The sequence below is a fragment of the Aedes aegypti genome, chromosome 2, assembly GCF_002204515.2.
Source record: "Aedes aegypti strain LVP_AGWG chromosome 2, AaegL5.0 Primary Assembly, whole genome shotgun sequence".
Taxonomy (NCBI): domain Eukaryota; kingdom Metazoa; phylum Arthropoda; class Insecta; order Diptera; family Culicidae; genus Aedes; species Aedes aegypti.
Genome location: NC_035108.1, coordinates 166,396,769 through 166,422,697, shown reverse-complemented (window position 1 = coordinate 166,422,697; position 25,929 = coordinate 166,396,769). Strand labels below are relative to the sequence as shown.

At 39.6% G+C, this 25,929-nt stretch overlaps 1 protein-coding gene across 14 annotated transcripts in view; it reads left to right on the top strand.

Moving 5' to 3' along the window:
* The window catches only part of LOC5564765 (titin), a 117,706-nt gene extending 92,992 nt beyond the window's left edge, over positions 1-24,714 (top strand). For 8 of the 14 annotated variants that reach the window (XM_021843042.1, XM_021843046.1, XM_021843045.1 and 5 more), the window contains one exon: positions 3,622-7,400. In XM_021843042.1, the coding sequence (XP_021698734.1) occupies positions 3,622-7,253 (3,632 nt within the window). In that variant the 3' untranslated portion in view covers positions 7,254-7,400. Of the gene's footprint in view, positions 1-3,621; positions 7,401-10,318; positions 10,477-10,531; positions 10,750-17,102; positions 17,195-17,843; positions 18,207-18,267; positions 18,415-18,494; positions 18,645-23,584; positions 23,655-23,714 lie in introns of those variants that run through there. The other 6 variants (XM_021843052.1, XM_021843055.1, XM_021843053.1 and 3 more) reach the window with 4 other exon arrangements.
* Positions 24,715-25,929: the final 1,215 nt, after the last annotated feature.

Genomic DNA, 25,929 nt, shown 5'->3' with positions numbered 1-25,929 from the left:
TACTTTCTCTAATCGACTATAACAGTAATCACATGGCTTATCTCCGGACTTTTATTATGTCACATTCATTCTAAGATCCCTGTTCTATCGAAATCACAACATTATTAATTGTAAATTTATTATTTTGTATTATTTCAATCGGTTTAACGTAGAAATAAAACAATAAATTAAACTGAAACAATTAAACTATAAAAAAAACATACTCAAGCCACTCCGGTAAGTTAAGTCAGTTGTAAATATTTCTAATTATAACAATAGTAACAATTACATACTAGTTGAGAACAGTTTGGCCAATTTTTTGAGCGTTTTTGTAGGGTTGTTCAGTGCTATTGCCTAATTTCAATATGGTTTATATCGAATTTTTTAATTCAAATTTTCAAATCAAGATTTCTCGAGATTCCGCCTAGGGATTTTTTAAAAAAATGGCCCAGAGATGCAGAATGACCTCAGGAATCGAGCCCTGTACTCAGATTTGATGGACATTTTTTTTACATAATAACGGTCTGTCGGGGCACCGTGGCATGGGGCAAGAGCGACACCCGGGGCAATAGTGCCACCTCTAATTTCACGTATTTTCAAATCAATTTTTTGATGTTAAACTCAGGATAAGAATATATTGAGTACTAATTGAGGGTTGTGTAAATATTACAGTTGAAAATGTTTAGTACAAAAAAATAGAAAAATGTCTTTAACTCACCAACGCGAAAAATGCGAAATATTATAGGAATGTATGATTGGAAAACAAGGTTTGACTCCCAATAAATACAAAACATATTGATTTTTCCGCACAGTATTGATGATTTTCAATGTTTAATATAGCTGTGAGGAAATTTTTTCGAAAAAGTCCTTTTGACATTAAGTTTTACATATATAAAAACAGTAAGTCTTATGGGGCAAGAGGGACACCACAATTTTCTCATATAAAATCAAATGAACTTTTATTTTCCTTGTTTAATATTGGATTAAATCAATGTTTCCTACTAAATAATATCAAAATAAACCATTTTGGACCTTCAAAATGATTTCTGAAAATTTTTACTGTTATTGTTACAGTCAAATTAGATGAGAACTAAATTAATTTCGTAAAATAACTTTTTTACTATAAGTCAACTTCTATCCCTCAGTTTTAATCTTTACTTACTCTATAATTTATCGTTTAGGCGGGAAAATAATAATATACAAAATTTGTGGCATTTTGCTCTGGCGGTCTGCTTGCCCCATACGAGTGGCACTCTTGCCCTGTGCCTCGTTTAAAAACCTCATAAGAAGGGACATTTTCAAAAATCTCAAATCATCATGTGTTTCTTATATTTTTGAAATCTATCGATAACATCATTTAGAACAAGAGGTGAGCTTGCCCCTACACTGGCATAATCTTCAAAATTTGTGGTAATCAACCATGATTTGAACCTATATATCTTAAGGTGTCGTTCTTGCCCTCAGCCCCCTACGTCTGTATGATACTCAACGCGAGAATTGATTGTTTTCTCAGGGAGCGCATATTATCCCGTCTTCCCTAATAAAAAATACCAAGTGACATTGTAAAATGTAATCGCATGACAGTTACATTCAGAAAATTCATGGGTCTTATAACAAACTTGCATAATATGAACTATTATAATCATCTTCTAACTGTTTACACAACATGCGAGATCAGCCGTACAAAATTAGAGCTTCAGTCAAGGCAAAGTAGGCTATCATTGAAATTAGTATGCATCTGAGAGAGGGGAGACAGCTGACTTAGATTGTGAGCTCCCAAAAGTCAAGGGAACCTCGCATCAACTATCACTGGAAAACTGCACATTCGAATGGCAGAGCCGTCAAAATTCAAATAAATGTAATTAAAATTTCCAGGTGTTTTTCGATGTTTTCACAATTTAAAAACTTGAATACCTATAAATAGCTGTGTGTTGGCAAACTGCTATTGATTTTTATTTATATTCATATCCCTTTCTTTGTGAACAACAAGAAATGAATATGATTTTGACCAAAACAAAATCATCTGACCGTTGTGCATGTAACCATATAAAGTGATGGTTTTCCGAATCAATATTTATCATGAGGATTGAGTTTGATCACTTCGGAAATGCGAACGACCTTAAGGCTAAGTAGCCCGTCATTTGACTCATATTCCGAACACTTAAGGCCAACTGTGACTTCAAATGCATCTGATTAGCATAAATTGGCTGATATTTGTGTAAATTTCAATTGCTTCGCAAAGTCTAACGGTTAGCTGTTGGGTGTACCAATAATAATGTTGATTTAATTTATTTTCGTAGTGTTTTTACGTAAAAGAATGGAACAACATTTTGATTCAAATGCCGAACATACTGTTCATACTGTCTCATATTCCGAACACTTTGATTCGAATTCCGATCAGCCCGAATAAATCGTATTCAAATGAATAATTTCGCAAATAAATTTATCTGAGCTTGTTCTACTGGTCTCGAACTAGAGAATCATCACTAATCCCGCGGTAAAAATTATATTGGAAACGTGAAAATTGATTTGCAATTGACTGCCATTTCCTTGTTATTCGGTGACATATTTCAGCGAAATATTTCAACCAAATCGCCATACAAAAACTGAGTGTTCGGAATATGAGTCTGTTCGGAATTTGAGACAAAACGGTAATATTGATTCAGAAAAGTATCACCACAAGCGATTACATGCAGAAAGTATGCTGATACTTTTTCAGATATGTCAGTGCAAACCCAAGTTATTTTCTTTAATTCACGATCGATCGACGAATCAGTCACAATCATCGTAAAAATTTCAATGACGGCCTACTTCGCCTTAAATATTTGTGAAGCCTTTGTATGGACCAAAGCACGATTTCATTATTAGATGTTTGAGCGGTGCCGTTTTATTTACTTGACAATGGACCAGTGCACGATTTCACCCGTTGACGTTTGAGCGGTGCCGTGTTATTTACGTGACCATGGCAACGAGTGAATTTGGCACCGCTCATACGTCAGATTAGTGAACTCGTGCATCGGTCCATGGAAGCGAATGAATTTGGCTTCAAACGTCAGATTAGTGAACTCGTGCATCGGTCCGTTCTAAACAAATTTTAGTGTTTACTCGTATTGATGTAGAACGCAAACTTTATACACCATTTCCTTAATGCCTACATTTGTCAAATGTTACAAATACCTTAGGATTCGTTTGCGGTTATGTTTATATTCTAACTCATGGACCATTCATTTCTAGGTAAGCCTCATACCATGAATTAAGTGTAGCGGAAGTTAAGGTCCGATCACTGAACTACTCTTATGAAGTCTTGAAAGAATATCTGTGGGTTATCGACAAAAATTCACATGGAATTCCTGGATTAGATGAGTTCCTGTCATGGTAGATGGTTGGATAGATCCATGTAATATGTACTTTGAGAATTCTTAGTAAATTCCAGGGAAAAAATCGAACTGATTTTTATTGTTGTGTTTCGTAATGTGTGTCCTTCTGTAATAGTTCACATACTTTTGCTTTCTATTACTAACCCATTAATATGTTTTATTGCAATCCTTAATATTACCTCGTTTGAAGTCCTTTACAACCCCATTGTTTGTTGTTTGTTTAGTTTTCATTTTCCGTTGGATATCCATCCCTGTTTCTTTTTAGGACAACCGATCGCTAACGGAGAGAACGGTGCACCAGCTTCAGTGGGACCAGTGTCCAATGGCAGCGCAAGCGCTAGCTTCAATCACTCGGTGCAGGCAGAAATCAGCGTTGATTATCAGCAGCTGGCTGCCCAATCGGAATCACGTCCTGCAACGACAGACTCAAGCGTAGCGGAGGAGCAGGTGACTGAAATCACCACTCCAGTAGAGCAGGACAAGAGCGAAGCTAGTAGCGCAAGTGAAGCGACAAATGACGATGAATGCGTACAACCCGAATACGATCCTGCTACCGAAAAGGTAGTTGATGGAATCGTAGTACAGAAAATTGTACAACTGAACGAAGAGGAATCGACCAGTAAAGTTATTGAGCGAGTAGCTAGTCAAGTAGTAGACGAAGTTCTACAGGAAGCAGAGAGCAAGATCAACGAAGCAGCCGAAGCCGCGGCTGTTGAATTGGTAGAAATGGTAGTGGAACAAGCGGAAGCTGCTGTGCTTGCAGCAGAACTTGACGGGATAGAAGAAATCGAACAGTTTGTGAAATATGTTGAAGATTCTGCTACTGTGGAAGAAAACATGAAAATAGATCAGCCTTCGGTGTCTGTTGAAGAACCGATCGAAGAAGCAGAAACTGTTGAAGAAACTCCAGTGACGGAAGACATTGTGATCTGTCATGAGCCAGTACTTGACACAAATGCAGTTGCTGAATCATCTGAAACAAAAGAAGTAACATTTGCTGACAACGGCCCTCAATTAATTTCTGATGAATTGTCAGAATTAAAGCAGGATATCGAGACCAATTCAGAAATAACCGTATGCCAAAATGTTTCAGAAACAGAACAAACTGTTAAAGTATCAGAATCAATAGAAGTAACATCAAAACCTGAAAACGTTGAAGCGTCGGAACAGGAAAATATTTTCACATTCGATAGTAATAAAATCTGTGATGAAAAATTATCAGAAAGTCCGATTGAACTGGTACCAGAATTAGAAACTAGCATCGAAGTATCAATCTCTGAAACTCTGTCCTCTGAAGAGCCAGTTTTCAAAGAAAAGACCTTGAAAGAAGTTATCGTGGACACAATTGAAGAAAATATCACTGTTCCAAATGAACCTGAGGCTATTGAGGTCGAAGATAAGATGTCTGAACCACTTGAAGATTCCGAGAAACTCACACCGGCGCAAGAAGTTGCCGTTGAGGGAGTTGAAGAGGAGACCGTAGAAACAACAAAATCAACCGAAATTGAGATGGAGCAAGAAGTAGAGATACCTGTAGATGATGAGGCCACTGCTGATGAAGTTATTCAAGTGCTGAAAGAAGTGCTTCATTCAAGTGCTGGTCATGAGGAACCACAACAGATTTCGAACGAAGAACAAATAGCTGAGAGTCCAATAAGTGAGGTAACGGAACCAACTCAAGAATGCGAAGTTGATGCAACAGCGTCGGAAGGATTGGAAACGGTAGATGACGAAAAAGAAATAACTCAGGAAACACCAACTGACACTGAAACTGTATTAACACCAACTGAAACTGAAACTGTAGAAACTGAGAACGTAAAGGGTGTTACTTTTGCTGATGAAGTGGTTGTTGATACTTCCAAAGTTGAGGACCTTGAAGAACAGGTTTCAGAAGAAATTCCATCATCGGAGACTGAGAAAACAACAACTTCAGATGAATCGCTCGACACCGAAGAAATGGCAATCAAAGTACTGGCAGCGAAAATGGAGGAAACAATCGCTGAGCAAGCCGAAGAGATAGAGGTCAGATCAATTGCTGAGGAGCTTGTGAACGAAGTTTTGGAACAAGCAGAAGAAATAGCAAATGAAAAAGTAGCCTTGGATTCATACGAGTTGCCAAGTTATGACCCGGCCACACAAAAGCTAGTTGATGGTGAAGTAATCAATCGCTATGTATCTGATGGGGAAGCAAGCAACGTAGCGGCATCGACACCGGTAGTCGAAGAGGTTGTTGAGTCTGTTTCTATCGAGCAAGTCAGTGCGGTTTGTGCTGAAGCGCTTGGTTCAGCTCCAGAAAATACGTTGCCTTCAGAGAATGATACTGATCAACTGACATCTGATATTACTGAAGAATCTCAGCCATTTGAGCAGGAAACTCGGCAGATTGTTGAAGATAATGTGATCGTAATAAAAGAAACAGTTGTAGAATCATCAGGTGACGTCAAACTTCCAGTTGATAACGCTGAAGTTGCTGTTTCAGTTGATCAACACATAACATTAGACAATATAACCGATAATGCGCATATTAATGAAGAGAACCAGGAAAACATACATTCATCGGAAGCTTCTGTCGAACCTTCAATCATAGAAACCACATTTACAGATTTGAAAGAAGGTGTTAAGATCGAAGAACCAGTTGAGCAGGCTGTAGAAGAAATGGCTCACGATTCAGCCCCACAAGAACAAATTGTCGAAGAGGTTCCTCAAGATGAAGTTGAATTAGAGGCAACTGAAACGATCAGTGTTAATGAACAATCTGAAGGAGAAGCGACAAGTCTCAGTGAGGAGCCGATCAAATCTGAAGTAGTAGAGTCTGAGTCAGCAGATGAGATTCTAGTTCAAGAAGAAGCTCACCAAGATACCTCATCCGAACATGTGGGCGTTGATCACGAAAATCAATCTATCGAAGCAAGAGATTGCAAAGTTTCGACTGAAATCAACTTGCCTGAGCACATGAGTGTGGTAGAGCAGGAAATCACAGTTGAAGAGGCTTCTGCTGAGTTGAAAAACGATGAATCTTCTGAAGCTGTGGAAACATTATCGGTATCGCCTGAATTAAGCACCTGTGAAACATCAATGACTATTGAGGACACAACTTTGCCAGATTGTACGGTTGTTCAGGAATCCCTTTTCGAAGTGCAAGCCGCTCCAGAAGCTTCCGAAGCTCCATTTGAAAGCTCCGTTTTGGAAATAACTTCATCTGAAGCAACTGTAGAATTAGTGGCTCCAGATGTAAAAGAAACGAAAGATGTCACTGCATTTAAAGAGACTACGGAGAATAAACTTTGTGAAGCTACTGTAGAATTAGTGGCTCCAGATGTAGAAGAAACGAAAGCTGTCACTGAACTTAAGGAGACTACGGAAAATAAACTTGATACAGTCGCACCCGAAACAACTACAGATGCTCCGGTGGAAGAACAAACTGCAGTTGCAGTAGAGGCCGACGCCTCTGTGGAAGCTGTTCCATCAGTTGATGCTTGTAATGAGGATGAAACTTTGAAAATTGAAACTGATGTTACCACCGAAACGGATGTAACCGAACAAGTTGGTACAGAAGAATCTTTTTCCGACAGTCCCGGTGAGGTGCCGAAAGAAGAGCCAATTCTGGAATCTTCTGCATTTGTACAAATAGAATCTACGAGCGCTGATGTGGGATCAGATGAACAAACTGGAACAGTTGAAGACTTGAAAGAGCCAGAACTGGAAAATGTTTCTGACAGTGCTACCAAAGAAGTTGAAACACTAACTGAATCTCTTGAACACAAAGTAGTTGATGGGGAGGCTGCAGATATAAATGAACTGGAACCAATTGTAAATGAAGCTCAAGATAGTAATGAATCTCAAACTTTTGAAACAGTTGCTGAGGAACTACCAGTAACAAAGGACGCTGAGATGTGAGCGAAACTATTCTGGTGGCTTCAGAAGAAATAAACCTGGAAATTCCAGGTGTAGAAGTAATCACAACCCCAGAGATTGTTACTACTGCTTCTGCAGTAGAAGAACAAGGTTGCCTCCAACTACTGAGTCAGTCGCGCAAGAGATTGTCGCAACCGAAATCATTACAACCGTTTTGGATGCTGAACCAAGTGCTGAGGCCAAGCAAGAAGTTGTTGAAGATCAACCAGAGCTTGGTGCAACTGAAAATGTTTCAACGGATTTGGAAGTTGAACCAAGTGTACCAACTGAGCAGAAGGTAATAGAAGAGGGATGATGCTTAAGTTGACGACTTAAAGCACGAAAAATTGAAGATCCGACAAATGAATCCCATATACCTATTTCATAGAATATTGATTTTCATTTGAATTCATGTTCTTCATGTTATCAAAGATTTTTATTATTCTTTTAATCAACAGCTATTCTTCATGAGCCAAGTGAGAACCCAAATTTTACTCACAGGCGTGTACTTGATTTTGTGAGAATGATTGTGTTCACAGCAATAAATCATTTTTCGAACTGATGATAATGCTGACATGTTAATATTAGAGACCTTTCCCGCCCTCTTTCAAAAGCGTTATATTATTCGGTAATGCATAATTATATTTTTATATTGCTGGAGGCAATGCGAGTTCAACATATTCTAAAATGTCATTAGACTATGGTTTGAAAAATGTCAGATGAAAATGATAACTGATATTAAACTGACCACTATTCCAAAAGTACATCGCTAAAGAACAGCCTATGATAAAAGAAGAAAAAACCACTGTTGAAAGCGTCAATAACTGTGATGCCAACAATCACTTTGCAAGTGCAACTTCCGAAAGAATAGCCGATAACTAAAAGAAGGACAAATCTCTTGTTGGAAATTGTAATACTGACAAGATGTAATACAGACAAGTAATACAGGGGCTTATTTTCATTTATTTTTTGAAGTCACTGTCAACTTTGAATTTCGCTCAAGACAATTTTGTCAGTCGATTTTTTTTACCGCTGTCGCTCAGACTTCAACTCAAACGGTACAACTCGAAAGAACAGCCTATAACTCTATGAAGAGAAAATCATTGATTAAAATTTTTACACTTCCATTATACAACCTCGAAAGAACAGCCGATGATTGAATAAAAAATCACTAATAGGAATAGTAGTAGTTACTAAGTCGAAAACTTTCAGGCTCAAATTCGCGAGCTTCCTTGAAGAATTTCTTGAAGTGCATCACTGATTTTCGGGGAAGTGTCGTATTAGGGGAACTTGTTTTCGGGGTAATTTACTATTCGGGGTAATGGTTTTCGGGGTAATGTAAGAAGTGGATGATGCTGTAAAAGTTGAACGAACTGTAGAACAACCAGATGAACTATCTGAAGCAAAGAATACTGATACTGAAGTCAACGATACTCATGTAGTTGAGGATGTCGATGCCGCTACAGCATCAGACAAAAACATTATTGAACAGACTAGCGAACTGAAAATAGTTGATGAAGCATCAGCTCCTACGAACGATGAACCGGTTGCTCAACAGCTAGAAGTCATTGATAATGAAGACAACGCCTCGCCAGAAGCTAAAGAAATTCTTGTGATAGATACTTCGGATGCTGTTCCGGTCTTAGAATTGACCAATGTTGAACATGCAAGTGAGGTTTCAGATGATGTGCCAGCTCATGTAACAGATGAAGCAACTGTTGTGCAAACAGAAGTACTGAATGACACAAAAGATACCATAATGGAAGTTAAAGAAAACGTTACTATTTCAACCTCAGAGCAAAACAATATTGAACAGACGAATGAGTTAATTGGAGAGAGTAACTTGGATGCAACGAATTCTACCATTCTAAACGCTGAAACAAATGATGACTTGAAGAAATATGAAATTGAAGAAGCAGTTCTATTAGAAAATGAAACATCAGATGAACAACAACAGCCTACCACAGCAATGAGAGGAGTCAATGAGACGATTGCTGCATCAGATGACGTAGAAAAGCTGGATGATCTATCGAATACTGTGAAAAGTGAGGATAAGGTTCTGTCGACTGGCTGTGAGGTTGAAGCAAAAGAAGAAGATAGTGTGGAGCAGACTGCCGATCCTATTGTTTCAGAGAATATAATTACAACTGAAACAGTACATCATGTGATGTCTACAGAACCTGTCATCCTAAGTGAGGATGAAACATCAGTTGAAGTTGTTTCCACTTGCGAGCCTTCTGAACTGTCAGAAGAATCATCAAGTAAACAACCAAAAGCAGAATCCTCCGCACAAGGACCGAGCATTGAAGAAGTTCATGACGAAACTGTGGTAGCTACAGATGAAGGTAGAGCTAGTGAGGAATTTGTAGTTAAGGTCGAAGTCGAAAAACCAGACACTTCTGAAATGATTTCGGAGGTAATTGAAGAATGTGTTTCTAGTCCAGTCTGCACTTCAGAAGCGGCTGCTCCAGTATTGGATATTATTATGGAAAATCAGGAAGATGTAGAATCTACTAATGCTAGCCAGGAAATAACTGAAGCAACCTTCGAACAGGTAGGGGATACGAAAGAAAAACTTGACCAAGTGGCCCAAGAAGCACTAGTTGAGCGCACCTTGACTGAAGCTACAGCTGTGGCGACTGAAATTGAATCCATTGTTGATCACATTATTACGGAAAAGATCATGCATGCCATTCCATCAGAGGTGTGTACCCAAGATGTAGCTCTAGACAAAGCCCCAGCAGAGATTGTAAGTGAACCAGAAAAGTTAGCTTCTTCTGCCGCAAAGGTGGTCGAAGGTCTGGTATGCGAAGAAATAGTTTCGGCGACGAGCAGCGCTACGTTAACGGTCCCTGCCAGTAGTTCCTGTCCAACCGAAGCTAACAATAGCATTAATCAATTGATCACGGCATCTGATACTAATCAACCCGAATCTCCCTCGATTCAATCACCTCCAACCACATTGCCATATTCATCTCCCGCTGGCGATGCAAACTCATCAGAGAATGAAAAGGAAGATGATTCGATTGTTAGGGATGCACCAATTAGCAATCTAAATTTTGCTGTAGTTGAAGGAACGCAAAAAGACGCTGCTCAGCACGACACCAGCTCTAACGAGCCCATCACCTCTTCATTCAGCACCACCAGCACAAGCTTGGAACAATCTCCCGAAGCAATCAGCATTGGCATCAGCAGTAGCAGCAGTAGGGCGACCATCATTGACCAAGTACCGACCAGTGTCAGCAACGTTACTAATCCTAAATTTCTTACTCTGAATCTAGTTAACTATAGTCCTAGTGGTAGTAGTGGTAACAATAGCAATAGCTCCGCTTTGATTCAATCGCGTAACGCTGCGGGCACTGCTGACGTCGTCGCCGCCGTCGCCTCGGACAGTAGTGAGCAACTGATGGAACTCGATCTGTTGCGCAGGAAACTGGACGAAACGGAACAGGCCATGGCCAAAATAATCGCCAATATGGGTGCCATCCCAAAGGGCCAGGTTAGCTGAATTTGTTTTGTTTTTGTTGTCCCCCTTTTTTGTCCCTTTGTTAGAGATATGAAGCCATCCGATTTTATTTATTTCTGATAGTGAAAATAATTATGATGAAGAGTTGTTTAATAGCTTGGAATTCTGCGTTTTAGTCCATTGTAATTCACATCCTGAAAATGATTATTTGTTGTGTGTACGAAATATTCTATGCTCCAATGAAATATTCGAAAAAAAAACATAACATTAGTGAAAATTGAGGAGTATTGTGTTGGAAACGTAAATATAAAACTTTTTGACATTTGTCAAGAAAGCAACTGCTATGTAAATATTTTACTCGAAAATGTTTTACCTACCAGAGTATGAAAAAAAAAACGTTGATGGGAAATATTACTTACCTTGAAAGTTAAAATATACTATATGTTCAGCATTTCTTAAATCTATTTTTGAGCAAGTTTTATATTATTTAAGATGTTTACATGTTACACAATTTGATTATATGCATCACGATTTCTAATATCGTATCTGTCTGTGTTGTGCCTCGCTTACTCACGTGTCACAGCGTGTCTTATACGTGGCTATTGAAGCTGCGTCACGTGGAAGTTCACTTCTTCGTGCTCCCTGTCCCGGCTGATAGATTCGGGATGAACCTATGAGTCTACCTTCCATTGTCGAAAGCATCCCATTCGTGCTGCCACTTAGCCAGCGAACGAGCTCTTGCCAACAATCTCGTCCGCCTGGTTTCTCTTCGCTGATAGCAGTCGATGTCTTCGAAGAGGACGATGCAGATCTGGATCATCCCAGCGATCATGCATGCCGCTTCCGATATATAGTACGCGCTCACCACTTGTTGCTTAACTTGCTGTTTAGCTTCTCCCGATTTAGGCTTTAGGCTGGCGTATCTTAGTAGCGATGTTGATACGCCAGCCAGAAGACGCCTCTTACTGCTTCGACGTGGCTGTTGAAATTCAGCCGATCGTCTAGCATTACGCCCAGATGTTTCAGCTTTCGCTGTGATGCTATGGCATGCCCTCCGACAGAGATCTCGCCGTGCCTAACTGCTTTGCAGTTGCTAACTAGTAGCACCTACTTTTTTGTGATGGGCTATCTTCAGCTTGACTCCCTCCATCAAATCTTCGACCAGACCAATTGCCTCCGTTCCCAGTGTTTCTACTTCTTCCTGCGTCTCACCTATTACCGTCAGGACAACGTCATCGGCGAAGCCGATGATCTCGACCCCCTTGGATAGCTCCAGCGATGGGACCATTGCATTCCACAGCGTTGGACCCAGCATGAAACTTTGTGGAACTCCAGCCGTTATTCTTAATTGATTTGGGCCGGCGTCGGTTTTGGAAGTAGCTCTTCAAAATCTAGCACGAGTTGTCGGCAACTCGCATTCTGTGCTGGCGCTGTTGAACGCGTTCCTCACATCTATCGTGACCATGACACAGTAACGGTTCATTCTACGCTTTTGTTTCAATGTCTCGGCCCTCTCCCGTACTGTCCGAATTGCGTCCACCGTCGTCTTTCATTTTCGGAAAATTCATTCATCATTCTGTTGGGGATAACCCGTTTCAAAAGTTTACCGAGTATACCCAGTAAACATATAGGCCTACATGATCCTGGATCCCCGAGCGGTTTTCCTGGCTTCAACAACAGCTCCAGTTTCTGAATTTTCCATATTTCTGAAAATAGTCCTATTTCCAGGCATTTCTGCATAACCTTCCTAAACAAAACTGGATACGCAAGGGCCGCTGCTTTAAGTAGCACGGACGGAAGAACCCGAGGCCTTGTTCAGCCAAAGTGCTTTCACCGTTGCTATAAGCTCATCGTTGGAGATTTGACGAGCTTCGGCATTTCCTTCCACTTCATTGCCATATAGTGTTGCCGGCTACATAGTAGAGTCATACTTTGGGAGAAGATCCTCGACGATGACTCTCGAGGTGGCCGCATACGTATCGACCGGCGTCGACGGGCCCTTGATTTTTGCCATTATCACTCGGTAGGCATTCTTGGAATTAGCATCTCCTTCTCGGCACAGTTCTTCGAAGCAGTTGGACTTGCTCAGCTCAAACTCTCGTTTGAAAGCCGTAATGGCTTGTTGGAATACAATTCTCCGCTCTTCTCGGACTTTTTCGTATCTCGCTCTCTGATATCATCTCCTGGCCTTAAGACAAGCAGCGCGAAGAGCACTCTGCACTCCTCCATCAGTTTACGGGATGCCGATTGTCTGGTGGCTTCCGTTTTCGTGGCATTGTTATGTCACACGCCCTGATCACCGTCCATGTCAGCTCCACCGCATCAAGATCCAGGAAATCGCTGAAGAAACGAAGTGTTCTCGACAAAAAGGTCCTTCGTCTTTCAGTGCTGCACAATAGTCGTGTTTCTCAGCGTAGCCAAAGGTTAAGCGGATTGCTTGGTGATCGCTATGGGCATACACCTCACTTACCCTTCAGTTCATTTTGCCCGCCAACGATGGGCTACACCTTGTAAGATCGATGATCGATTCTCGTCCGTATTTCTTGAATGTGCTAACGGTACCTTCATTACACATTTGGAGATCTAGCTATATCAGGGCCTCCAGCAGGCTGTAAATCTAGCATTGGTTACCCTGCTATCCCATTCCACAGCCCAAGCATTGAAATCTATTCCAATTAGTACTGGCTTCTGAGCTCATTGGTCAATTCCTCTTACATCCACCTGAATTCATCGAGCGTCCACTTTGAAGGAGCGTAGCAGCTGCTCGCGTAGAAAGCATTGACCTTTGCGATCACGAATCCTTCTTTGGTGCTAGAAAACACTTCTTGGATGCTGTCCGCCACCCAGTTGGCATTATCGAGCGGTATTCGATACGGCTCAGCTATAATGACAACGCCGCACTGCTTCCGTTGATGACTGCCACAACAGTTGCTGTACGGTGTCGCAATGATTCAAGTTGATCTGCGTAAACTCCACTACTGTAGTGATGCGATCGCCTTTTTATACGCAGGACAAAGCCGCCCGTTACATGGGCGTTTCCTTTCATCGGTTTACAGAGTAAAGGCTTTAGTAATTTCGTGCAATCTTTCCTGAAGTGCCTTTCTCCCCGCTTTTCCTGCAAAACTTGGATCTGTCCGGCCCATTACAGATTACTGCCTGATGTCTAAGGTCCATGCACTTGAAGCACCTCATCGGTGGCCTGAGACGAGTCTCAGCGGGCAAACTGACTTTCCAATTTTCAAAGGTAGCCGAATCGTCGCTAACTGTGTGCCATCGTACGACTTTTAAAGTCGGATTGTCATGGCCACATCTCCAATATCGCACTGTGATCGCAACTCTTGTTGCAGATCATCATTGGATGTGATTTCGTCCAGATATCTACACTCAACCGCTGCCTCCTGAGTTAAAGCTTTAACGGTTGCCTCGTTTGCCAACGACTCAGCAATCAACTCCTGGTAGGGCGAGTCACGGGATCGTGCTTCAGCTCGAAGAGCATTTCTCCTCTCTGAGTACGCCTCGTTCTGACCACGTTCTCTTCGAGGTATTTCAGTTTCGGATCATCTCTGACTTTACGTAGAATCGCTGTGTATGTGCAGGTCCGTCACACTCGGGCTCAGATTGGGTACCTTTTCTAGTACTGCATTTGGTCCCTCGGTAGTGCAAAAGGTACCCAAGTTTGACAGATCGCAGTACACTTTTCACGGCATTCTAGATTACCTTATGTGTCATAAAACTTTGGGCAACTGCAAGGGACATGGAGGTCTTTAATTTGTCTTTGGTATGTGGTTTGGTCGTTTGCCTTAACAAGTATTGCATTCGCCTTCGACTACTCACGCCGCGGGTGACTTGTCACTTTCTTTGTACCCTTCTTTTTCTTTTCACTTCCTTCGCCGTGTTTCTTCTAAGGTGGGTATGCGGCTGTCAACTACGAACGAAGCTTGCTTAACAATCATCTCTCACGCGGGCCGGCCCAAACAGCACAGGTCGAAAACGCGGGCCAAATCAAGCAGCAAACGCTAATGATTTTCAATACACAACCAACGGGATGTCTAGCAGCGTTGTGAGCCACACTAACACACTCACAAAACAAGAACGGTAGGCGTACCTCGTTGCGTATTCCCCCCTGGTTTCCTCCCCTCTGTTCTTCTGGCTCCTGACGGTTTTCCACTTTCTTTATCGTTTCCTGCTCCGTTCAGCCCTGCTCGTTTCTTTGTTCTTAGAGCCCGCTTCTTCTCCTGGAGAGCTTCTTTCACGCTTCTTCGACGGCTTGTTGGCATGTGCTTTAGGGGTTTTAGGCGTGTCAGCAACTGTTTGTTCAGCATTTTGTAGGGGACGGACCTGGTGTAGTGGTTAGAACACTCGCCTCTCACGCCGAGGACCTGGGATCGAATCCCATCCCCGACATAGTCACTTATGACGTAAAAAGTTATAGTGACGACTTCCTTCGGAAGGGAAGTAAAGCCGTTGGTCCCGAGATGAACTAGCCCAGGGCTAAAAATCTCGTTAATAAAGTCAAATCAATCAATCAATCAGCATTTTGTAGTGCCTTTTCGGCTGCCTCGGTTGTCATTTTAAGCGCTTTATGTTCGTTTTCTGCTGCACTTATGGCGGATTTTTCACATCACTTGATTTCTAATCTTGTGATACAAATTAGCTCTGCCCTTCGTGTACTCGTAGAGTTCACTGACCTTCTTTTTGACCTCTATCTCCATCGAATTCCTCGTTAGGCCTTCCTGGCAAATGCTGCTGCTCGATTCCAGTGTGAACGATTGAGTTTGAAACCCTAGTCCTCCTTGGAGTCTAAAATTTTCCCCTTGTAACGCCCTGCTGCTACTTGCTGGTGTCTTCTGCTGTGCTACTGGCGAACGTTGTAGCTATCCGTTTCTCGAAAACGCGTTTCCATTCTCACATTTTGATGCTTTAACCTGTGTTACGGTATTGTCGGAGATATTCTCCATTTTGTTGCCGCTATCTTCCTTCGCCGTAAGTAGTCATCTTTGTGATCACATGGTGATCTTTGCAAGCAGTGAGAGCAATTCAAGGGTTGACACGGTCCTTCATGGGGTTACCGTGTTCACAGCCAAATCGGCAAAAGACAGGAAACGTTCAACTGTGCATACTTCCGCCGGCTAAAGTGGCGGCTTTGGAACGTACTTAGAGGCTTACTTGGTGTTCAGAGCTACTTGCAAATATGTGTTTTTTTTTGTACAGAGCCCACTGATGAGCCATCGCCACATCCAAAAAACTCGGCAACCTCCCGGAGGAAGTGCCAAAGATGGTATTCCATATTTGGATAAGTTTAGCTGTCTTGTGGAGTCGGTATTAAGCACAAATTCCGGCAATGATACGTCTTCAAATTTCTCTGCTGCAGTTGTTATCCAACGTTACCAATGATTCAAGGTACACAAATTCACCAACCACCTCGAACTCATCTCTGTTGATCGTCACACTTTTGCCAAGTCCTCTGCGTGTTTCGAACGAGTCCGATAACGAGAGATAATCTGAGAAACCACTTTATAGCCTTCGTTAAGAAAAGTTATCGCTCGATAATGTGCATATTAATCTCTATTTCCACTCCACCGATAACTGCTCTGTAATCCAGATTATGGCTATAAATCGGTACAGACAAGTAGCCAACCTGACGCATCTTTAACTTTACTTACTATAAGGGTTGGCACGTCTCCCTCATCCGCCGTACCGACGAATCCATGCTTCCTGCTGCCTTGGTTTCAACCTCTGCGCAGTTCAGGTATTCATCGTAGTTCTACTTCCATCTTTCTCCTCACGTTCGTACGTGAGGCACGCGTTAAGTTTTTTATCGAACTTACACGTTTCTTGAGAACGATACTGCTGCTTCACCTCTTCGCACTCCAATTCTTCAAGGCGGCGCTTATTAGTCCGGAACAGATGGGTTTGATAACTTCGCTTCAGTAACACTTATGATTTAGAGAAAGTTTAATACCAACACAAGCAAAAAAGCGATAAAATAAGAGATTTCACAAAAAGGGCATTTTTTGGATATTTTTCAAAATATTTATGTTTTTTTTTTCATTATGAGACTATGACAACAGCTATCATTACAATAGTACTATCTTCTAACAGAAGTGTTTGGTTTTGATTACCAATTTAAATAGGCTCTTCTTTTAAGATCACTTGCACTATGAAATTAAGAACAGTCCCTAATATATAGAGATAAACTTTAACCGGTTTCATTTCTTTTCCATATTTTTCTGAACCTAATACTGACTACTCGAAAACTAAACGTTACCTCCCAATGACATCACACCGCCAAACACTTATAATCCATATTTCGCTGACTGATACTGAAAACAAACTCCACAACACAACTATCTTCCCAATGAAACACTCGAATATCTAATTAACAGTCGTCACGGCTATTCAAGGTCTGATAAGCGCAGCAGATGAGCAGTTGTTGAAAATAGATAGCATTAAAAAATCGGCGAAAAACTTAAGCAAGGTTAGCGCACTGTCTTTTTTTTAGAGTGTTTGCAAGTCATTGTTTTCTTACCTCCTTTAGACCCTGTAGAGTTAATAGCCCGCCCTTTTTGGTGCACTTCTAAGTTTCTTTAAACGCCTAACTTTGTTCTTAAGTAACTTATTTATGGCACATATGCAATCAAGAGTCTCCAGCTGACAGCGTGCAAAATAAACGAAATCCAGTTAAATTATTGAATTTGAGAACTTGACCACAAGTACCAAAACAAATCAGCAACTGAAGGCTCTTCCTGTCCCGTGCAGCATCTTTATGGTTAACACACAGTAGTAACAGCAAATTAAACTTATATTTGTTATGTTTATAGAGTGAATTATTGTTTTGTTACCACTACTGAAACACACTATATTGTCAGTCCTTGTAATATTGAACCGTATTCACAACCGTTCCTAGTTTTCCTTAACGATATTTTTCTCTGTTATGTTACTTTGGTTATGATTTCTGTACAAATAAAATTCAAAATTTGGATTGTTCTTCTGTTGTTTGGCAATTATTTTTCCGTTCTGCTTTCGTTTTCTTGTGAAACGTCTATTGGAACACATATTCTAACATACAATCCTTTTGATCATTGATCGATCGTGTATTCCCTTGCGGCGCCTACCGAATTAAACAGGAAACAGAAGAAACCGACAATACTGAAGCAGATGAGAAAGTTCCCGAACAGAACGGCCACGTATGCAAACCCGTAGACAGTACTGAAACTGTAGAAAGCGAACCAGAGCAACAAGTAGTAGAAAAACACGAAGAATTGGAACACGACGAAAATGATGAGACAGCCCAACACCAATCAGAAGCTGAAGAAGATATTCCAAAGATCGAGCAGCGACATGATACGGGTGCAGTGCCAAAGAAACGTGAAACCAGCGAAGATCGCAGCTCGCTGAAGGTGATACCAATGGAGAAGAAGGTCGCATACGAGCCAGGACAACATTCGAGCCGTCCTGGAACTCCAGCACAATTTGTAACGCTGGATCCGGTAAGCGCTTGACTACGGTGCATTACGGTCTTTCACTATTATAACACACATCCCATTTCAGACAATCATCGAAGCCGAAGCAGCAGAATCCAAATGCATTCTGCTCGATGCCGCAAAAGTGCCACAGTCGTCCAAGGTCACGATTCCAGAATCGGAACTTGCTTTAGAAACAATAGATGCTAGTCAGAAATCCAGTGAAGAAACGCCTGTAAGTATTGCTTATATGTTTAATTTCGCATCCTTTGCTAAATATTTTGAGCACAATTTACTTTACGTTGCGTAATATAGTTTGACCTGAATCTGGTGGTGGTGTTTGAATCACTATCCAACCTGAACCAGGGTCGTAGTTTGGAGGTCAACGTATTACTAGGCTCTGAACCGACAACCACGGTTGTACAGCCCTCACCAGCGGCCCGTGTGGCATCACCAACGAGGGAGGTAAGGGGAAAGCTCAGCTCTGGCTCATGTGCTGAATGTCTTGTTATGGCAGCTGGCATTTTGCACCAAGCACTTCTAAATCAGTTCTGTCAGAATGTTCGTTGCCATCTTTGTGTGATTCAATGGCATTTCATTTCCCAACCCTGTCCAATCCAATGCATTGATACCTGTTCTTTTCCGTCGAAAATGTTTCATAGTATCATTAACTAACCAATATTGTATGTGTAGTGCGAATGCAGTATTCTTGAATACTAATCTGAGGTTTGTAGAAACGCCATAAAAATCACCGACAGTCAGTAACTTATTCATGTTGATCATCTTCTAATCAAAAACTGAATGAACTCTTACTATGGATCAATGCACGTGACCACTAATTTGACGTTTGAGCGATGGCATATTCGCTTGTTACCATAGCGACTCGAAAAACATGGCACCATCCATGGTGATGCCGTATTATTTATGTGATTATGGAAACGAATGCATTTGGCACTCGACTCAAGTCGAGTCTGGTACAAAATACTAAAGACGGCCTTACAGTTCAGGTCGAAATACGCGTATCTGTCAAAGGCTACAAACTATGAGCCTCTGTACGTGCCATAAATCCTTTGTTCTTTTGACTTTTACTGTGCGCCGTGTGTTGGTGCTGTTTCGCTCTCTCTCACGGGTAACTTGAAAACAGGGCGCACAGTAAAAGTCAAACGTTTTATAGCATGCATAGGCTCATAGTGGAATTTAATGGTTTAGTTTTAAATTCGGTGTTTATTTACCCATAGCCTTATAGACAGGGCTGGAAAGCGTCAATGTAAGTAGAAAGCGTCGTGTGACTTTTACATAGATGCTTCCCTCACTGTCATCGGACGACGAGACAATAACAGAGTTTTTGTTTCAAATTCTTTTTCATTTTTTTGTCGCTACGGCTTATGACGGAATCGTAAACTTGATAATTTTTGGTTCATTTTCTGGTATGACTGTTATTTATATTTTTGGAACCATGGAAGGATATCCACTTAACTTATCAAACTCATTTACTTCCTGAAATTCTTCAAAATTATATAGAAATTTTAATAGTATAACAACATTAAAATTACTTTCGTGAAAGCGCTGTCATTGTGACGTGATTGCACACGAAAAATAGCTTCGTCTAGTGACAGTGAGAAGACTCGTTTCGTCAGTGTCGCAAGTCGGTCATGCTAGGTACTTAACAGTGTCTTCAAAACACGCCTATGAAACATACAAAATCATTCGATTATTCCGGCGAAATATACATTTGGAAAACTGTTGACCGAATGCGTATTATGAACCCTCCCGGTGTCCATAATAGGAATGTTTACAAATTTTATGTTTCCTATTAGTCGATACCACAAATTACGTAACGCTCTAGGGGGAGGGGAGTAAGCTCAAGCGTTATGGCTCATACAAAAATTTGAAATTTTTCATACAAAAAGTGTTACGGAGGGGGTCAAAATTTTCTAAATTTAGCGTTACGTAATAAATGGACGCTGCCTTATGGACCCTCCATTTCTATGTAATCCGGCTCGCTGCCTACGTGCCTATTATAGACTCACCTGGAAATGATTGCATGACATTTGCCAGAAAACCGAAAATTCGCCAGAATGATTTTTGCCAGAAATCCAGTTTTCAGAATGTACCATTCGCCAGAAAGCCATTCCCCAGAATATTTTTTTGTAATTAATTTTAAATCAATTAATCGACAAATTTATGAAAAATTTAAGCCTACCGATTTTTTTTATACTTCTGGTGTCTTGAATATACTTATATTATTTGTACTTTTTACTATTTAACTCGAGATTTTACTTCGGTCGTCTTCCAAAAAATTCCGCCGATTGTTCGTCCGTTTCGGCGGTATAGGACTCTTACATTTTTTGTTTAGTGTGCCCCACGGACCCTTTTGATTTTGCTGGGAAACATTCCGTAACGTGTAAACCGTTATCCAACAAAATCCAAGGGAGCCGTTTGGCACGCTTTTTTTTGCTGCAAACGCCCTATACTTAAGAGTTTGTGTGGGATTTTCAGAGGTTTCGAATGGGTTGTATAATATTCTGTAAGCCCTTAATAACTAACTGTGAACAGTTATATCGTGTTATTTTCTCTGATACTCAGGGGAGCGATTAGAAACTGCTTGCGATTGTGATAGAACAACCTGAAAACATTTCTGAAATTAATGGTAGGGGACAACAAATACAGTGTTTTGATGTCTTGTGTCATTATGATCTGCTAAAAATGCTTCCAATAGCCATCACAATAAAAACCGTAAAAATATTCGTTTCAACATTCGAAATATTCACTAAACTGTATAAATTTGCTCTTTTTTATTGAAAAGCTTATAATTTTGGCAGTTTTCAGTCAAGCCTAGAAGACAATTATATATTATTCTGGTAAATTTGATCAATTCATTGAAGCTTCTGAAAATACTAAACAATTCGTGCATGAAAACAAATCTATTTTCATGCACGAATTGTTTAGTATTTTCAACATTTTAGTACACTGGTCCCACAGTTATGAATCATTTAAAGCTCCGCTTAAATTTGAAAAATTATAGAAAGCAAAATAAACAATATTTTTTATGAAATCAATGCCGAATGGTAAAGAGGGGTATATGCCTGCAGTTCATGCACAATGTTATCATTAAAGTTGATGAAAACATTTGAAATTTTCACTTATTTTAACATTGTCTTAGACCCCAATTTATGAATCGGCAAAAAAGTTCAATTATTTTGCTATTAAATGCTATATAGTTCATGTGTTTATTAGAACATTGCCTCGGACAACGTTAATTATATCCGGGGGTAACCGGAACCAAGTATTTCAAGAATCTGCACGACATTGCTTGATTTTTAATTTTGGTGCTGAGCGGGCCTAGTGAACATTGAATTTGTGGATTTATATGCTTCTGGAGCATGTTTATTTAGAAGATGATAGCAGGTGGAATCAGACAATCGTTAAATCTAGATGGCAGAACTCGTAAATGCTTGACTCTTCAACTGCCTTTACTGCACTGATAAAAATCCACACGTACGATCTGTGTGCTTGGACCTCGTGTCGAACGACAGTCATCATCATGCTTCCAATGATAAGAAGCAAATTTTGAAGCTGGAAGTTTTAGATGAAAATTTGTGAATTCGTTTTTTCTTTCACTAGAAAAGTGTCCGATATAAGAGGATTCTACCTTTTTTATAAAAACATGGAAAATACTGTATGGTTTAGATCCACTAACAGATTTTCCTGGTTTTTGAAAAAAAAAAGATATGCTAATCTCGGGCTTCCTAAATTATGAATTTGCGGCGCCCGCTTATTACTGACTCACTTGTATGAAAAAAAAAAAAACATTTAAATGAGCTTGCGACAAGCAGAGGAGCCTTGAGCCCATATTATGGGGAGCAAGAGTGCTTCTACCATATTTCTTCTTTCAGTCAGATGTTGAGGAAACAAATCAGTTCTTTTCTTCCCCCCTCGTTGCTTTTGATCCTTCTGCAGAAGCAATACCCCGTTTTTATAGCTAAATTAGGAATAACTTATCGGGTGTAATTAAAACATTTTTTACATCTATACTGTTTTTTTTTGTTCCTCACAAATCTAGGATTTTTTATTAATCCCTTAATTATTCAACATAATAATCTTTGAGGCCTTACATAAACAACGTCTACAATTTGTATGGTCATATAAGACTATAATCTTCCTAAATAATGTTAAGATTCCTTTTCCACAAAACAAATAAATTTTCGTAGTTTGTGAACGGTCCCAAACCACTTTTGCTTTCCCGTAACAAAATTTTGCATTAGAAATTAATTTGAAACTAAGAATCATTTTTTAAATTACTAAGTACTCGTAGTTTGAACGCTGATTCATAAATTGTGACTGGTGTGTATATTTCCCACAATTTATTGATCAAGTATTTTACTCAAAAATCTCAGCCAAATCCAAATCAATACACATTTACCTCTCATAGCTATATTTATTGAATCTGTAAATGTTGTCTGGGGCTCAATCTGTCACAAAAAATCTTTGAAACAAACTTTAAAATTCGTTTCTAGTTACGCGTCAATAGGCACACGGCTTACAAAGTTGGCCAAAAATACAGCCCAAATAGCTATAAAAATAATTCAGTAATTTTGTTGATTGATACCGCGATCAAGAGCTATTTTACTGAAATAAAAAGCCTTGAAATGGCTGAACACTATGTGTTACTTATCAGAAAAATGATTCTGTGCTGTTTTGTGATAAGTTTGATAATAATTTTGTCTTTTGAAATCAGCTGATTCATAAATTGTGGGTGATTCAACTGCGTGGGGTTACTGTATATCGTCAGCAAAACTATTGGAAAACAGAATACTATTTAAAAAGTTGGGGAGGGGGGGGGGGTGGCGTTGTAAATATGGTTTTCAAAAACGTCCACAAAAAATTTCAGGTTCAATTAACATTAATTATCGAAATAATATGGAAGAAAACATTTTATAGCAAAAGTTACTTGCATTTGAACGATAGTTTTTGCTGTTTTTCTATGCATTCCATTACGTTTTCCTTCGGTAGCCCATTTTGCCCAGATCACCTCTACATCTTTGAGAACTTCGAAGAAACCGTGAAATCCCAGACTGCAACCATTTTTGAAATTTAAAGTGGGTTTCGTTGCAGACTATTTTATGTCGGATGATGTTGTATAACTCAGAAATTGAAATCCCTAATCTTGAAAATTACGAATTAAATATTAAACGAGCAACATATAAGCTCTCTAGTTTGACTGGATTCTAATTTCAAACATTTTAATAATGTCATTTTAGTATGTCTATAAGCGCTTTTGACAAGGCATATGTATGGCAATATATTAGTTTTTAATTTTTCAATAACTCATATGTCATATATCATATTTAAATGTTTTGCTAACTTTGCTAACGTCGATATTACAATTAATTTCCTCGTTCTAGGTGGTGCTTAGCGGAATGATGAAACTGTCATTGGTTAAACTGGATGACAACGAAAAAAATGCTGCTGGCGGTAACAAATGCCATTTATTTCTCAATAACGTAACAATGACGTTTGATGATTCAATTTCAGATGTAGTACTAAAAGCCAAGGATGTCAAGAAGGGTGATACCTACGATGGCACGTTCGGTCCGAACGAAGAATAAGACCATCCCAAACTCGATTACGTTCCAGCGATGAGAACTTGACGCGTTCAGCAGTAATCGAAACACCTGTACTGCGAGAATTGCTTACGATGATTGCATGAGCTCATATTTTTCTAGAACTGAATTTGCACAGAAAAAGATGGAAAGGGTTTTACTACAGTTCTTATAGTAATCCTGTTTCTATTTCGACTGAGGAAAGCAGCGGGCAAGCGAAGAAACAATGCGATCTTATAACAAAAGTTATATGGTCAAAATTACAATTGGTTTTCTTTCACAAAAAAATAAGTTGTTACAAGATAGCCTATATATTCATTAGAGGCACAAGCAAATCGGCTCAATTTTAGGACGTCTTTGGTCCACCCTAACTTCAGCTCAGATTTACACTGAATTGTATGCTCACCAACGAAGAAAAATTCTAAACCTATTTATTCATTGTTACATTCGATGTGTAGTAAAATTGCATGCGTTCGTGAACGTTTAAAAAAAACAGATCAAAATTCCTTCCAACAGATTTATTGCACAGCCAATTTATCCAATGCACAGCCTACTACCATCATCTCTTGTTACCAGCAATCTGTTATCTTGCTTAAGTTATTCAATAGTTTAATTAAGCTTATTTATGTAGCTCAGACAACAATAGTATTTATACCAGTCTCTCTTTTTTGTCCGAGAACACCACCCATATTATTTTAAATCTTGTTGATGCTTCCGATGATTTATAGCCCGGGCCTCCGCCGTGTAAACAGTCCTCTTCATACATTGTTACCATAATGTAGCAGATATTCTGCTTATGAAAAGCAAAAGTAGTCATCGGATTAAATAAAACGATGTCGTAGATGATAAAATACAGAACAGTTATAACCTGAGGCCAAACGATTATAACAGCGAGATTCATAAAATAAACAATAAAAAAGATCATGTTAAAATCTGTAGTTTATATTTTTTAGTTGAGCATTCCCTGTTTTAAAACGTTCGCACAGTTGTCTCTTCCTTACTCGATATCGAGTTAGAGCCATAATAATAGTTGGTTTTCATGGCTACCTCGATGATCCCTTGGATCGCATTTGCACTGGGTTTCTGTTGCCAACAGGAAGATTTTGACCAATGTTCTTTGTGAAAGTCTTTTCAAGATTGAAGTTTTCTCGACTACGGAGTATTTTCGTGCTAAATGCTTCAAATTATGAAATCCCCAATAAAACACTAAGCTGATAGTTAGGCTATGATCCAGAAGAAAGAGCCCAATCTCGCGTTGAGTATCATACAGGCGTATCTGCAGTGATCGATTATCTCTTTTGATTAGTACACGAAGTTCAATCGCTTTTGGAAACATTGCAAAACGATGCAACAAGATGAAGTACAATGAGTTCTTTTTACTGTATCGAAAATAGCATTGAGGGTAAGTGACCATTAGTTGTGTAGTGCCATTTATGCTGATTTCATTGAATAATCCACAGAACTGGCATTGCCAATCGATGTACCTCCACTATTGGAACATTCACCCTAGATTTATATGGGAAAATTCGAGATTTATATATTAATTTCTTTTGAAGCTTCTCTATCAGTTAAACAGGATAAAACTTTTTTCTCAATTCCAGTTGTTTTAAGACGTAGGGTAGGTGTACCAATTATGGATGCAATATGTCAACAGTAGTAATAAAAATCAAGTTGTAACCGCGTTTCTAAAACGCATGCATGACTTTTTGGTGTCAATTACTAGTTTAAAGCCTTGCGAATCTGTTGATTTAAAGTTTTAGTACTAAATTTACTTTAAGCTTCTAAAAATGGATTTTAAAAAGCGTTGTCTTTGTACCAATTATGGCAATAGCGTTCCTAGCATTCGACATAAAAGTGTACCAATTATGGACTATCGAATATTTGCACGAAATGAACTCAAACGCCATGAAGAGCGAATGATAATGCAACGCTAATATGTAATGAAGATATCGCTCATAAAATTTTCCAAAAATTTTGGGTTAAATAGATGTTAAATCAATTTTTTGCAATGGGTTCATGGGAGAAAATTAATTTTCGAAAAAGAAGTCAAAATGTAGTGTAAATGCAAATTATGATACAAAACAGCATTAATGATCTCACATTACCTTTCCAGTGCCAATTTTTAACGAAAAAAGAGGGAAAATTCA